At 58.5% G+C, this 14828-nt stretch overlaps 4 protein-coding genes across 4 annotated transcripts; all 4 read right to left on the bottom strand.

Moving 5' to 3' along the window:
* Nucleotides 1–3228: 3228 nt before the first annotated feature.
* Nucleotides 3229–5703, bottom strand: BJ171DRAFT_514430 (uncharacterized protein). The gene has a single exon (XM_053111831.1). The coding sequence runs from the start codon at nt 5510–5512 to the stop codon at nt 3329–3331; it is 2184 nt and encodes a 727-aa protein (XP_052964580.1). The 5' UTR covers nt 5513–5703; the 3' UTR covers nt 3229–3328.
* A 1320-nt stretch (nt 5704–7023) lies between these two features.
* On the bottom strand, nt 7024–8300 carry BJ171DRAFT_514427 (uncharacterized protein). Its single transcript, XM_053111830.1, has 2 exons — nt 8040–8300; nt 7024–7875 (listed from the first exon to the last, which is right to left on the bottom strand). The coding sequence occupies exons 1-2, from the start codon at nt 8192–8194 to the stop codon at nt 7053–7055; spliced, it is 978 nt and encodes a 325-aa protein (XP_052964579.1). The 5' UTR covers nt 8195–8300; the 3' UTR covers nt 7024–7052.
* A 71-nt stretch (nt 8301–8371) lies between these two features.
* Nucleotides 8372–10770, bottom strand: BJ171DRAFT_514424 (immunoglobulin E-set). The gene is made up of 10 exons (XM_053111829.1): nt 10634–10770; nt 10123–10173; nt 9906–9995; nt 9718–9793; nt 9495–9559; nt 9359–9403; nt 9217–9233; nt 9047–9103; nt 8839–8886; nt 8372–8707 (listed from the first exon to the last, which is right to left on the bottom strand). Exons 1-10 carry the CDS (start codon nt 10728–10730, stop codon nt 8678–8680), a joined length of 576 nt encoding a protein of 191 aa, XP_052964578.1. The 5' UTR covers nt 10731–10770; the 3' UTR covers nt 8372–8677.
* A 2361-nt stretch (nt 10771–13131) lies between these two features.
* Nucleotides 13132–14548, bottom strand: BJ171DRAFT_181272 (uncharacterized protein). Its single transcript, XM_053106073.1, has 2 exons — nt 13688–14548; nt 13132–13553 (listed from the first exon to the last, which is right to left on the bottom strand). The coding sequence occupies exons 1-2, from the start codon at nt 14389–14391 to the stop codon at nt 13241–13243; spliced, it is 1017 nt and encodes a 338-aa protein (XP_052964577.1). The 5' UTR covers nt 14392–14548; the 3' UTR covers nt 13132–13240.
* Between the last annotated feature and the right edge of the window lie 280 nt (nt 14549–14828).

Below are 14828 nucleotides of genomic sequence, written 5' to 3'. Positions count from 1 at the left end.
CCATCAACCACTCTGGTGTGCTGCATCGCATGTACATCCCCACATCATTCAAGACACACTCGATGGTCGAGTTCTTTGAGCGAGCGACCTTCCCAGACGACTCTGTGGTTGTGATGGACAATGTCAGCATGCACAAGACAAGGGCTGTCCTGGACTGCATCGAGCGCCGAGGATGGTCAGTGATCTTCACCCCACCTGCCTCACCCGACTTCAATCCCATCGAGAACTTCTTTGGGGTTGAGTCCCCATCATTTTGGGGTTTAGTCCCCATCAATTTTGGGGTTGAGCTCCCCAATCAAGCCGCCATTTTCACGCTCAAATCCCTGGCTTGAACCTCTCGGCGATTTTTGAACAGGGTCACTTCCCCAACCAGCCCGCAAAGACGGGCTCCTGCTCTCGGGTATAAATGTCCCACCTTCGTCTCTGCTGCTTTCTTCCCTCATCTCGCCTTGATCTGATCATCGCGCCATTGTACGATAAAAAAAGTCTCTGCTCTGACCAGTACCACTGGCAGGCATCCAGCATTCTCTGCCCCCATGCCTCCGAAGCGTAAGGGTACCGGTGATGGCCAGCCTCGGCCACCCAGGCCCAAGAAAGCCAAGTCACAGTCGGAGCCTGTCTCTGGTTCGTATTCTGATCCCACGCATGCTTGGTCGTCTGTTGCTCCGTCGCTCACCACCACTGCTTCTGCAGATCCAATGGATGTCGATCCCACCGAGCCTGGTCCATCTACTTCCTCGAGTACCGGCAAGCGATGTCGCCAGTGCGATGGCACCGATCACGAGCGAAGCAACACCAGCAAATGTCCCAAATACCGGCCCCTCAAGAGCTCTGTCGTCCCACTCGTGGATGGAAGGTCATCCGCCCCTCAGTTCAGCTGCTTCAAGCAGACGATGTATGGCTGTTGTCTCAATCCCGCTCTCCGCGACAAGATCCAGGCCACCGTCGAGGCCATGACCCAGATCCAGTTCGAGGCATCCAGGCTGCTCAACCTACATATCCTCCGGTGCATCGAGCAGGATATTCCCATCCCCGTCATCTCCAAGACCACCCCTGCTTTCATCCGCCAATGCTTCACGATCGTCCAGGCTGGTGCTCTCTTGACAGCCAGGGACAATGAAAAATACGAGCAGAAGCTGGTCGCTTCCTTTGGCATCTACCAGTCCACTCGGCACGCAGACCTGCCTCCGGCCCCTCGTCTGCCTGATGGTGCTCACAGTCAGCTTCTCACTCTCGCTGTCAATGCCTATGCCACCAACTGCACCACCCACCTCAACCTGGCCTACTGGCGACTCCTTCGCCGCTTCTGCGCTGCCGTCTTCCCAGCCAACAAGCATAAGCACGAAGCCATCGAGGCCTGTCTCGAGCTCTTCGAGAAACCAGGGCAGACTCCACCCAAGGCCGATCTCGAGTTCCTCTATCCAGACTTTGGCCACGTCCTGGACGAGTTTCGGTACAGCAACGACCAGGACCGCTTCCGGGCCCTCCATCGCCTCTCACACCATGTGGGAATCCTCGCCCGGGACAAGATGGTCGACAATGTCCACAAGTGGATCGACTGTGACATGCCCGCCCTCCGAGTCACCGAGCTGCAGCGCCAGGCCAAGCTGGACGAGCTCACTGCCAGAGGCATTCCCTCCGACGACAAGAGGTTCACCAAGGCCAAGTCTGAGCTCGGCACCACCAAGTCCAAGATCAACAAGCTGGCCGCCAGGATCAAGTGGGCACTCAAGCAGCTCGCCGTCGACACTCCTCCGGCCGTGTGCACGATAGTTCCTCTATGCACTGCAAGGGCCAAGTATGTCAAGATCGACACGGCCACTCTCTGGGAGCTCCTTGGTCCAAAGAAACGCCTTGGACTCACCCGGGACAAGCTCAAGGAAGAAGGTGATGACGGCATCAACAACCAGGATCGTCTCTGGCGCAGTTGCTTCAAGCTGCGTAGTTCCCTCTTCCGTGACCGGGATATCAATCACAAGCTGTTCAACTACGAGATCAGCACCGATGGCATTGGATGCACCATCGGTCTCGTCAAGTTTCTGCCTCGAACCGATCGCACCGAGACCTCCGAGCCTCCTCCGACTGCCGAGCAGCGCATCCAGGCCCACATCGGAGACCCAGACCCCAACCGCACCACTTGGATTGGCATCGATCCTGGAGTCGGCTCCATCTTCACGGCGGTCATCCAAGCACCGGGCCACCAAGACGAGGTGGTCTCGTTCTCGAATGGCCACTACCAGCACATGTGTGGCCACAGGTGGCACAATACCATGAAGAAGCGACTCGATATCGAGACCTGGATGTCGACCACTCCCTCGCCCAAGGTGTCGTCCTCGGAGGCCTTCAAGGTCCATCTCACCCATGTCCTGCGACCGGAGCTGCGAGTGCAGCTCGACTTCCACCTTGGCAAGAAGGCCCGTCACCATCGATTCACGGGCCACAAGAGGCGCCAAGTGGCCGTCGACAGGATGTGCAAGGCCGTCCTGAAGCACGCCCCAATACGGACCGATGTGGTGATCGCCTTTGGCAATGCGTCATGGCGACAAGGCAAGGGCTATGCATCCAGCCCTCGGAGGCAGCGGTTTGCTCGGTACTTTGAGCAGTTCGAGCACCACCGACGCCGGCCCAATCACCCTCATGGAAGCGTCAAGGTGGCCTCGACGAACGAGTTCAACACCTCGCAAGTGTGCTCCAAGTGCCTGGAGCCAGTTCGGTTGGAAGGACTCGATGCGCCCAGTGTTGCGAATTCCCACTTTGTCAGGAGCTGCAAGAATCCCAGCTGTCTGACAGTGTGGAATCGCGACGTCAACGCGGCGCGCAACATGATCACAGTGTGCAGGTCGATTGTGGAGATCGGAGAGCGACCGGCGGTCTTCACTCGGAGGCTGCCAAAGTGATCTGTTTTATTTCTTGTGGCTTTGCTTGACGCATGCCATCACATACTACATGTTCATGGAAACGGCTATATTGTCCCGTTTTTTTCTGAATATAGTGTAGCATCCACACGTGAGGAGGCTGACCCAGGGATGGCATTCCTGTAATATCTCCCAAGTTGTCTCTCAGCACTATGAAGCACCTCGACGCAGGCTATTCAATCCATTCTGCGCGCATGGAGTGGCTCGTCAAACGGAAGCAGTCCGTTCACCTATCCATCTATCCATCTACCCATCTATCCATCTATCCATCATGCATCGTACATCACACACCCATCGCTATATTCGTTACTGTCGGCAGCGGCTTTGACGTCCCCTCGATTGCATAAATTCGCTCTTTTATTGAAACAAAAGCAGGCTCCCTGTGTCAACGTTGGACAGTCAAGTCATCCATTTTAAACCACCAGGCCTCGCATCCGGAGCTTCTGCAGTCTCTCGATCGCGGCGCGGTGGCCTCTTGCCGCTGCCCTCCCGTACCAATACGCAGCCGTTTCAAAACTCGGGCTAACCCCGGTGCCCTTCTCGAAGCACGAGGCCAAGATACATTGCGCGTCCAAGTTTCCCTGCTCTGCCGATTTGGTGCACCACTCGGCAGCCTTGGTAAAGCTTCGAGGCACTCCGTGGCCGTTCCGATAGCAGATCGCCAGGCTGAACTGGGCGTGGTCGTACCCTTGCTCGGCTGATTTGAAGCACCACCGCACGGCTGCTACCTCGTCCTTGGCGATGCCCGTCCCAGCTTGATAGCACAGGCCGAGGCTGTACTGGCCGTAGCGGTTTCCTTGCTTGGCCGAGACCTGATACCACTCGACGGCTCGGGAGGGATCACGGCTCACGCCCCAGCCTTGCTCGTAACATCGGCCGACAATGTCTTGGGCGTAGGCGTTGCCGTGGTTGGCAGACTTGCGGCACCACTGGAAGAACTTTTCGTGGTCGGCACACACGCCCCACCCTTTGCCGTAGCAGACCCCGAGCCAATACTGGCTGATATCATAATCCTGACTGGCCAACGCCTGCAGCTTCTGGAAGGCTCTGTGCGGATCTTTGGCGGTGCCAAATCCAGAGGCGAGGCATATGGCGGCCAAGTGGTTGCAGAGCCAGTCTTGATCTGCGCCAAACAGGCACAGCTGAAGCAGCGTCTGTGCAGCGGCCGATTTGGACGAGATTGGAGTCTCGGGGGACATGACTTCTTCTTCTCCAAGATCAAACTCTGCGGTTTTGCTCTGCCGAATAAACTCGATTCCCTTTTGCTTATCTTGGCGGAGTCCGCGGCCGAGGTAGTACAGCCAGCCGATCATAAAGGTTGCGATGGGTTTGTGGATGGGATCGGTCGATCGCGTGAAGACTTGCTTCCAGCACATGTAGGCATCCCGGTCGCTCTGCTGAACTCCCGTGCCAGTGAGGTAGAGCCAGCCGAGCTGGAAGCCGGCTTCGGAGTCATCGAACGAGACAAGCCTCTCGTACATCCGCCCCGCGGTGCCCTGGCTTGAAGCGGGTCGACTCGGCTGCTCGTTGCCGTGTATCGAGTCGGCATCGCTCCAAGCAGAGCCATCGCGGTGGAGTGTGTTGCTCAGGCCCGACACCCCGCTCCGCGTTGACGGGGGGCGGCTGGGCGACTGGGCGATCGAGTCCGAGGGATCAGACTGGAGATCCAGCAACAGATCGGTTGTTCTCCTGGCCCACGAGTCGTCTGAATGAAACGACGGCTTTGTGAGGAGACGCCTGCGGTCGCTCAGAGCTGCTGCTACAGGGGCCGGGGCAGATGCAGATGCAGAGGCAGAGGCAGAGGCAGAAGCAGAGGCAGGCACAGAGGCAGATCCAGAGACCGATGCGGAAGCCGGTGCAGAGAGAGGATTTCTTGACGCGGGCTCCCCAGAGGGCCGATCGAGGGATGCGCTGCCATCCGAGGGGCGGTCCAGGGACAGGGTATTCCAAATGGAGCTGCCGACAGAGGGGTGGTTGCGAATGTGGCCCTTATCAGGCGGGGCATCGTTCTTGTAGTCCTCCAGAACCCCAAGAATCTCGGCGAAACCGGGGCGGCGATCGGGATCGTGGTCCCAGCAGTGCTCGATGAGCGACCAAATCTCGTCCGGGATGCCATCGAATCGCAGCGGTCGCTTGCCCCGGGCGATCCGGAGGGCGATCGCTTTCTCCCGCATCGGCTGGCCGTCGTTGGTAACCCATATGCTTCGTCCATCGCCGAGCACCTCATAAAACATGATCGCAAAGGCGTAGACATCGGTTTTCTTGTTGGCGCCGCAGGGGTCCTCTTCATCCAGCATCTCGGGTGCCATGTACTCAAAGGTGCCCCCGGCGCCTGCATCCGACTTGACCCGCTTTGCGGTGGACGATGTGTACTTGGTGCGAGACAAGCCAAAGTCAGAGATGACGACGCGGTATCCAACGTCGAGGAGGATATTGGCGGGCTTGAGATCGCCGTGGACAATGTTTTTGCCATGGAGATAGGTCATTCCCGAGGCCACCTGGTACATCAATCTGAGCTTCTCGGCCAAGGGACGGCTGTGGCCGGGCTCGGTCACATGGTTGTGAAGGGTGCCGTTGGGCATGAAAGGCGAAACCATGAAGGGTCGCTCCGAGATATCGCAGGCCCCGTTGAGCGGGAGGATGTGGCGATGGTTGAGCTTGTGCCAGATGTCGATCTCGCGGCGGAACTCGACAATTTCGCGCTCGCTGTAGCTGGCCAGAAGCTGCTTGACGGCAACGTCGGAGCCAAAGTAGGATGCCTTGAAGACCTCGCCAAAGCCGCCGCGGGCGATGGGGTATTGCGACATGTCGGTGATGTCTCCAGGCGAAATCCGCCAGTTTTCTTTCTTCATCGATCGGGCTGCGGGAAACTGTTGCTGGAGCATCTGAAGCAGCGGCGCGATTGTGGTCTCCACCAGGTCGGCGGGAACATGGTCGTCGTCAACAAGGTTAAGGAGCGAGTGCGTCGCTTGGCGGATCTGCCATTCGAGCATGTTCAGCGTGATCCCGGCCTTGTCGAGGGCAGCCGAGTCGTTTGCCTGGAGGAGCTCGGTGATGCTGGCGATCAGGTTGGCTTCCAGGACTTGATCGGCTCTCAGGACCTGTTCGAGCTTGGCCAAGTCAATCCTGTGGACATCTTGGGCAGGGAGGACGGGAGCGATGCCCTCCCAGAGCGAGCCTAGGTGGATGCAAAACTGCCGAATAGAGCTGCGGGTTTGCTCGCCGCCAAACAGAGCTGCGATCCTGGGGCGAGCCCGCAGACCGGCGACAAACTGAAGCATGCGGCCGTGAAGCTGCTGCAAGCGGCCGGCCAGACTGGCCTGTGCGGGAGCTTCCGGCGGGAGCCGGACGAGCGTCTGAAGAAGGTCAAAGGAAGCATTGGCCAGGAAGCCGCAGGAGCTGGTGTTTTCCTCAATCAAGGCCAGGCCAGAGAGCAGGCTAAGCGACTCTTGGACAGCGGCGGAGAGCGGCCCGTGGGGAGTCTTGCGGGCGAGCGCCACTGCCTGGCTGACAAGAGCCGAAACTTCCATGAGAGCAGGGCCTGGTGGGTGACGACGGACGAGTTGAGCGATGCGGGCGATGCGGGCTGGATGGGGTATCTTCCGAGTAGAATACGCCCCGAATCGATGGCGAGGTGCCAAAAAGGGCGAGCCAGGCGACAGGAAAAGCGACCGAAGCGGGCAAAGGGCAGGTGGCAAGAGGGAGTCGGAGACGACCAGGCAAAGGGGAAAGCGGAGGGACGAAGACGGACGAGCGCGCGTGACGTGTCCGGTTCTGTGTCACTCTGACGCGCCGCCGATTGGTCGCCGGCGGAACGTGGGCCCCGCGCCGGCGCGCCAGGGCGGCGGCTGTCACCCAACGTGCGCGGTGCCACACGGCAGCTGGGCACCCTGGTCGTGGCAGGCATGGTGTCACGTGAAGCCATTCTCCGTTGGCCCGATTCAATTTGCCGTTTCCGCTGTGCACAAGAACCAAAAGCAGGACAGCGAGAGAGAAGCCAGCACCGACCCAGCACCGATCCAGCACCGACCCAGCACCGATCCAGCACCGATCCAGCACCGATCCAGCACCGATCCAGCACCGATCCAGCACCGATCCAGCACCGATCCAGCACCGATCCAGCACCGATCCATCGCATCACGCACACCCCAGCTTGCCCATCGCCGCAACCACATATCGAAACTCAATCTCGGCGGTCGCCTCCACGACGGCGTCAACGACCCACTGGTCCAGCCGCTCTTCCCACTCCGAATCTTCCAGCTGCGATGGCGGTGTCTTGATCCAGCCTGTCCTCGTCTGGACGGTGACCGTTGATTCTGCGAAAAGCACGCGGACTTGATCAATATCGATCCTGACGGACTCCATGAGCGCCGATGCCGATGCCGATGCCGATGCCGATAGTGTTTGGTCCAGCGCTTGGCGAGACCGGCGCTGAAGCTTTTGATAGAGCCCTGTTTTGAGTCTGTTGGCGCATCCTTCGCATTGGATGCCCTGCACCGCAAACTTGTATATCCAGCAGATCTGCTGCCGCTTTGACTCGGGAAGCTGGATCCGTTGCTCTTCGTGGCGCTTTCCCTTGGGTGAGACCGGGTTTCTCGACTCTTCTGCATCATCTCCTTCCGGACGTTCTGGGGCAATGGAAAAAGGAGAATGAACTTGAACACGAGCTTGCGGCTCTGTTGGAGTTGGAGCCCAGAGCGGCCGCCAACCCAGGGCCGTCGGTGTCCACAGCGACCACGGGCTGGGCAGTCCGCCCCGAATCGGCTGGATGTCGTGGGTGTTGAAGAAGGCCACAACCTCAGGAGATGCCATCAGCAGGGCCGACAGCACCAGCGGCGCCAGAGACCGCCATCTGAAGCCGACCGGTCCACCCGGACGGGCCGGGCTCCACATCCGCAGTGTGTGGAGGGCCACAGCCAGGGAGGCAAAGTGCGCTCGATAGGGCGTCAACACAGAGAAGCTGTTCGGCGTGGGGGAAGGCGGTTCAATAGTCGATGTTGGACATGGGGGATGGGCTAGCCAAGCGAACGAGACCGCCAGCCCGCTCGCATTCGCCAAGGAAACGATTCATGCTATGGAGGTAAGAGGGGCTCCTTCCCCGAGCCGAGCGATGGCGAAACTCACCCAGCGCACGAAAACGAGAGGGCATTCAGGGCCAGCTGGATCACACAGCACGAAGACGAGAGCAAAGCGCAGAAAACGGCTGTCCACGAAAGCGGCAGGGACGACGATGACTCTGGGTGGCAGCTGCTCTTGGGCGCCCGGTGTGTCTCGTCCATGTTGAGCGTTGGTTGAAGCGGAGCCGGGTTGCAAGAGTCTTTTGTGAAGCACGATCTGGTCCAAGGAGCGGAGGCGATGAGGATTTCGTCGTCGGCGCAAAGACGTGGCCGACCGAGACCCAGCCGACACCCTCAGCCCATTCCAATGCCTCAACTCTCCAGCGGACGGGGGATCCGTTTGATTGGATTCGTATGTGTATATTTTATGGGTTACAAATTCATACAGCTCAAGCTATGCCGCTTGGGATGGACGACGCCGACAGCGGTGCCTTGGGTTCAGTCCAGACTGGCGCCGTTGCCAACCAACCCATTCAAAACAGGGAGATTTGGGCAAGACTTTACCGGACAAACTCAGCATCGCCGCCATTGTCGCTATTGCCAAGAGCAGGCTTTCGAATAGTGCAAGGCGGAGGGAGGGAGGGAGAGAGGAGCGGGTACATTCTGGCGGTGTGTGTGTGGGGGGGGGACTCGACAATCCGATGCTTATTCCCAGTCCTTCTTGATATCAAAAGCCTGAAAACGCAGAGGTAGGTTCGACCAGTAGTCAGCATTTCGAAAGGCAACTGCATGCCTCTCTGGGCCTACGAATCATTCGCGCAGCAATCGGCAAGCACCAACAGGCCTGCGAAGGGCGCGCTACTCACCCAGTTCCACTCAAGATGGGTGTGGCCATCATCGTCGACAAAGCCACTCTGTTGGACAGCGAGACGACATGGCAAATCTTTGTCAGAAGAGCACAGCATGCAGGGGCTGGGAGCTTGCCCAGCAAAACAGCTACATTCGACACGGAGCTGTCGGCTTGGCCCAGCACGATGAGGTTGTGTCCGACATCGGGAGTGAGCGCATACACACCTTGACGTTGTAGTGGCCGCGAGCGAGCATGCCAGAGGGAGCTTCCTCGACCATGAACTAAGCCGTGGAGGGGGGGTGGTGGGTCAGTTATCTGTCGCGCGGTCCAGCGAGCACGGATGGAACAAGCGCCGCCGAGTCCATCAAACCGGTAGTCTCAGCTCCAGTTTTACCTTCTTCTCGTAGGGAGCTGAGCATCATGTGTGGCAAGTTGGATTCCATTGGGGAAGGTCAGGATGCCATACGCCAGCGGGGAGAGGTGCGCTCAATCAATGTGCCTTGGCGAAAATATCAGGCAGCAGGAGCAAAGCTTACCAGTGTTGGGGCCATACGAGCCAAGCATCTCTTCCATACGATCAACTGGATGGGCGCATTGCATTGAGCCAAGCTGTGCATTAGGATCACGCGAGCCAACCGCAGGACATCACACTCAGCGCCAAAGGATACCTACCGCGGATACCGCCGCGCTTGACGATCTGGATGTACTTCAGACCACTGACGACATCGTGGTTGATGCTATCAACAGCCACAAGAATCAGCCATGATCAATATATGGATACATGCCGTTGCAACAGCAGCCCACATCAACGGCGATGGGCCCCACCACACATCGTCGGCATCAATAGCAATGCGCTCTTGGCTCAAAGAAGCCAATGACCCTCGGTGGTACGCACCGGAACTTGACCTTGAGTCTGTACTCAATGCCCTCCTTGATGCAAATGGACTGGTCCTTCAGGCGACCAAGGGCATCTGGCGCCCCCCCCCATCCGTACAAGAGGGAGTCAGCGATTGGCGACTCGATAACGATGCAAGCTCGACTCGACCCGGGCCACGACGAAAACGATCGCCACGATAAACTCACCAGGGGTGGACAGGTCGAGGATAACATCCTCTCTGCCGACAACCTCCATAGCAAGCGCGAGAACGACGACGTTTCTGGGGTCGTTGGAGGCTGTATACAGAGGATAATCGTCAGACTGTGTCGACAGCGCGCCACTCTCGATGGGACCGCCAGCAAAAGCCATCATGCCCAGGCAGGGTCTTCCGGCCAGACGAGCAAGCCGGCTCGTCAAACCTACCAGCACCAGCGGCACCCAGACCCAGGGATTCTTTCCACTTGCGGAGGGACTCTGAGGCAGACAAGAGGTGGGACGCAAACGAGGGTCAGCGGTCTGTTGGGCTGCTGCTGCTGCTGCTGCTGCTTGCGCGAAACTGGATCCGCTTCGGCAACGGGAGTTCACGCGACTCCCGAGGAGAAAGCCGGCAAGGATACCACACAGCGCTGGGTATCAAGCTCGCCGATGTGATGCTGCCAGGCAGACGACATCAAATCAACTGATTGTGCAAGCCGAGGCAGCTGCGACGCCACCCAGGCAGCAGCGATTGTTGTGGTCGCGGTGCAACAATAGAATGCATGATGGACAAAGTGATACACGATGCAGACTCTGCGACAGATCTTGCAGTCGCCCCGGGAACAGGGGTACCAAGATATGGCAGCGGACAAGCAGAGCTGGCTGCAGCACGACAACACCGCCGCGGGGAATGACCAGAGACTGGAGGACAACAGACAGACAACCCAGAGCGACCTACCATCCTGGGCGTCGAGCTGGGCGAGCTCGGCAGCGGTCTTCTTGGCACCGACCTTGTAGCCGGTGGTGTTGGTGGGGAGAAGCTCTTCGTCAGCCATGGCGGGAGGGGAGTGGGAAGTGCAGATGAGTCAAGCGAGGGGAGGGCAAAGTTGCGATGCGAGCCAAAGACAAAAGGCGAGGCGAAGCAAAGGCCGCGACGGCTGGCTGGCTGCAGCCGGATTGTGTGGCTCCAGCCAACGTGTGTGCTGCCGCGCACTGTTTCTGTGGATCTATTGTGTGTGTGTGTGTGTGTGCTACCACCCGCGGCCGGCCACGGATTGGCCGTCCAATGGCGCACACACAAACAAACGCCAACTGCACCGCCACTCGAGGCATGCGCCAAACAGACGAGGATCCATCAGGACTGGGACTTGGCGCAAGGCCCAACGCAAGATTCAGCGCCAGCGAGGCCACAGCGGCAACGCACACATTCTTTTCGGCTTCTCGCTTGTCCTCGGATGAGCTGTGCTTCCTGGGACGTACATAGCAGCATCGGATACAGTGTCTGGTTCGGCGGAGCCAAGCGGGCCTCACACCATGCTCGACGTGCGCTCGCCCAGCGCCTCACAGTGTCTCGATGCCCCGCTCCCTCTTCCACTGGCTGATGCGCTCGAGAATGTCAGCCAGCCCAATGTCCTTGTTTGTCTTGATCATCGTCTCCTTGCTCATGCCGAGCTCAAACTTTTGAATATAGTCTGGCGCGATTTTGTTCAGCAACACAATCGCATCGCTGATGTCGACTGATCGTGTCGGGAAGAACGAGTTGCGCGTCAGTAGGTGCACCATAATCGCCGCATCATCTGCCGCAGTTACTGTGTGGCATCACTTACGGATCGTCATCAAGTTCCTGGATGCCTGCATCAGGTGCACGGATACCTGTTTCCATGGCAGTGTGTGCTTCTTGTTCGACAAAAAGTAGCTATATCACACCACCATCACAGTCAGTCATCGCTGGGTCTCGCTCCATCACCGAACAGACTAGCAGACGCACACGGCATACCTCTTGAGCGTCCGCACCATGTCCGGCAGTCGGCTAGCCAGCTTGGTCTCTCGCGCAACCTTGGGGTCGGGCTTGAAGATCTCCTCTTCCTGCTTTTTGCGACTCTTTTCGCGGATCTGAACGTGAACAGTGCATCAATAATGCGGAATCGATCCAACCTACCACAGTCGTGTCAGCCCGACCCTCTGGGCTGCCTCTGTTGCAGATCCGACCACCATCGCCGCAATGACTGGCTGTGGTGAGACTCACCCTCTCCAGCATCGCTGTGTGCCGATCTTGGATCTGCTTCCTGCCCCCAGTCATTTCGCTTGGGGACTCGCTTGAGGGACTCCTCGTGGCTTCGCTCAGCGGAACGACTGCTCCGCTCTCAGGTCGAGCCGTCAAAGCATCGATGGGCCGGGGTGCAATATCGTTTGTCGCTTTGGAAAGCGTGGTAGCAGCGGTACTGCTAGGCTCCGCGCAACCGTCTCTATCTAGATTCATCACGGACACGTCTGCGACAGCAGGCGACGGCGGTATCCGCGGAGATGGCGATGGTGAAGGCGAAAGTACCATTCGATTTCGATACAGACCTCGTGCCTGCCAAAATGAGTGCATCGGTCAGTCCGTGACCGTGAACCCTTCCGCGTAACCTCTCCAGTCCCATTGCCCGACTCATACTTGACCCAGTGCACCGGTCTGGTCCATCAGATATCCAAGATTCGCCCTGAAGTGCGGACCTTACCTTGAGCAGCACCATCCGCGTCTTGTTCTCGAGTTCCGTCAGCTCGGGAAACGAAGCGCTTGGAATCTCCGGGACATCATCGAGCTTGAAGTTTGGATGCCATCGATACAGATCCTCGTCGCGCTGAGAAAGCCCAAGGCTCAGCGAGTCCAGATACTCCTGTTGACAATCATCAGCGACACCAACCTTCATCAGCAACTCGCGAGGAACAGCGTGCTGCCGGCCCATCGTTGTGATTTACCCCCGCATCCTTCACTCCATCTCATCGACATGTCGCGGTTGCATACCCGGTGGTATCGCTTCACCCGCGCAAGTAGCGATTGGTGAAAGTTCATTCGGCGATCGGCTGTATTGGATGATTTGAGGGCTTGGTGAATCATAGCCTGGTCGATGAGCCCATCGACTAGTGTCTGCGCCGTTGACGAACGCATCTCAGCGGAGGTCGATTCTCCGCGGACAGAGGCTTCGGGTATGGCAAGCTTCAGCGTGTAGATGCTCGTCCCGGACTTGCTGAGGCGGATGGGGGTATAAGTGTAGGCGCTGGGATAAACCGTCCGTATCTGGCCAAGCTCCTTCAAGTCGAACGACCTGTCGTATTCATCATCGCAACGGCACATGTTAATATAGCGTTGACCAAGGGATGAGCACACGGCGATCAAGCCCACATGGCCCATGCACACGCAAGGAAGCCGCCGTCCACGCGTCCGTAGGCAACGATCGGCTTGTTCATAGGTGTGTCTCCTTCCTCAATCACACCTCCCTCCCTCCAGAACACGTTGTGATAATCGTATAACGCGACCATGCTGCTTGTCGCTCCATGGCGCATTCGAACTGCCCTACAGCCCTTAAAAATACTTGCGATGGGATACGTACGATCGTGAGGCAAGTCGGATTGTGACTTTCAGGTCTTCAAAGTTGGCCGCCTTGTCCCGAGCTTTAAATAGTGCCAGGGCCCGCTCCAGCTCGCAAAACTGCTGCTCCAGGCCCTCGTATTTAGGTGGCAGACTCAGCTTGCTGTCGACTTGGCCGATCTGGGTGTAGAGTGATGATGCACTCGCGGAGAGATGGGTCGGGGCCACAGTCCGAAACAGGGTCGGCGCGGCTGCCTGACGGCTCAGTGATTTGTCGAGGCTGAGTCGACGGTCGAGATAGGCCAGCCTGGATGAAAGTGCACCGAAGATCAGTCGTTGACCTGCAGCCATCAATCAATCGGGCCATAGCCCATCGACACGAGCTCAACTACTCCACGTCCTCGCGTACGCTCTTGTTCCCTGCTTTCGTCGGCCACGAACCGTTTCTCTTCGAGAATGCTAATATGGTCATGGATGCTGCCTGCATCTGGAGACTCAAGTTCAGTCTCGGTTGGGGCCTTGGCTCGATCTGCCGCATCGCTGGCTTTGACATTCCGCAATGCCCGCTCGACAGGCTTGACGGACGGCTCCGCTGAAGGCTCGGCCACGGACGGCGGGCCGTCGAATGTCGACAGGACGGGACTGTCGGGCGGAAGGCGTGATTGTGGGACAGGTTTCGTTGGGTCTTGAGCGATGCGGGTCTGGCGTTGGATGATGTCCAGCGGGACGGGCGGGGCCTCAGATACTTCGGAGAGAGCCGGTGCAGCAGGCACGATGCTCGACCGCACGGGGGGCTCTCTGGGGGCCTCCAGCTCCTTTCCACGAATCTGGTCCTCGGCAAACTCGCTTGATCCATCCTCGACATCATCTTTGATCTTCAGTTTGCGTCGCTTGAGAACGCGAGACTCTTTCGGGGCCGGAGAGGCAGACAGGGAGTCGTCGACAAGTTTGGTCGGGGTCGCGAGGTCGCCGTAAGGTCGCTTGCGCAAATTGCGACGGGGAAGAGGCGACTCGCTGGTGGCCTGAGAGTCGTGCTTTCCGAGGCCTGCAGCGGCGGCCGCCTGTGACGGCAGCGATGCCTTCCTCGACCGAGTCAGATAGGTGCGAACCGATGGCTGCTGCTGCGGAAGAGTTTTGGGTGTCATCCTGGCCCACGATCCGAGTGTTTGATGATGAAATGTTCGTTGTGACCTGCGGATGCAGCAAGCGGAATGCCCTCACAGACGGCGATAGGATCCAGAGTCCGGCCCAGGATTTGTCGGGGCCGATGCAAGTGATGCAGGCGATGCAAGCGATGCGGGCAGTGCGGGCAACGAGGCTGGACGGCCGAGGGAATGGCGCGCGAGACTTGCCTTTTTAGGGCAGATGGATGGTTGGCCAACCCAAGCGCAGTCGCAGTGCCCAACTCCCACGATCATTCACGATGCCACCAGCCAAGTGCCTCAGACGATTCAAAGCAGAACCGCACTGCAGCAGAACAGCCCGTTTTATTTCGTGAATGCCGGGATTATCGGAGGAGACTGTCCTGGTGCGCACATAAGCATCAAACTATTCTAATCTTCGCCAACAACGAAACCACATC

This window comes from Polychytrium aggregatum, assembly GCF_025602895.1.
Source record: "Polychytrium aggregatum strain JEL109 chromosome Unknown BJ171scaffold_31, whole genome shotgun sequence".
Lineage (NCBI taxonomy): Eukaryota > Fungi > Chytridiomycota > Chytridiomycetes > Polychytriales > Polychytrium > Polychytrium aggregatum.
This window is presented reverse-complemented; position numbering and strand designations above follow the sequence as displayed.

Coding starts and splice junctions, on each gene's coding strand:
- BJ171DRAFT_181272 (XM_053106073.1), bottom strand. CDS start 14,391: ATGACACCCAAAACTCTTCCGCAGCAGCAGCCATCGGTTCGCACCTAT. Junction 13,554..13,687: donor AGCATTCTCGAAGAGAAACG/GTTCGTGGCCGA, acceptor ACTTTCATCCAG/GCTGGCCTATCTCGACCGTC.
- BJ171DRAFT_514424 (XM_053111829.1), bottom strand. CDS start 10,730: ATGGCTGACGAAGAGCTTCTCCCCACCAACACCACCGGCTACAAGGTC. Junction 9,996..10,122: donor TCTGGGTGCCGCTGGTGCTG/GTAGGTTTGACG, acceptor CTCTGTATACAG/CCTCCAACGACCCCAGAAAC. Junction 9,794..9,905: donor CCTCGACCTGTCCACCCCTG/GTGAGTTTATCG, acceptor GGGGGGCGCCAG/ATGCCCTTGGTCGCCTGAAG.
- BJ171DRAFT_514430 (XM_053111831.1), bottom strand. CDS start 5,512: ATGGTTTCGCCTTTCATGCCCAACGGCACCCTTCACAACCATGTGACC.
- BJ171DRAFT_514427 (XM_053111830.1), bottom strand. CDS start 8,194: ATGGACGAGACACACCGGGCGCCCAAGAGCAGCTGCCACCCAGAGTCA. Junction 7,876..8,039: donor CTCTCGTTTTCGTGCGCTGG/GTGAGTTTCGCC, acceptor CACGCCGAACAG/CTTCTCTGTGTTGACGCCCT.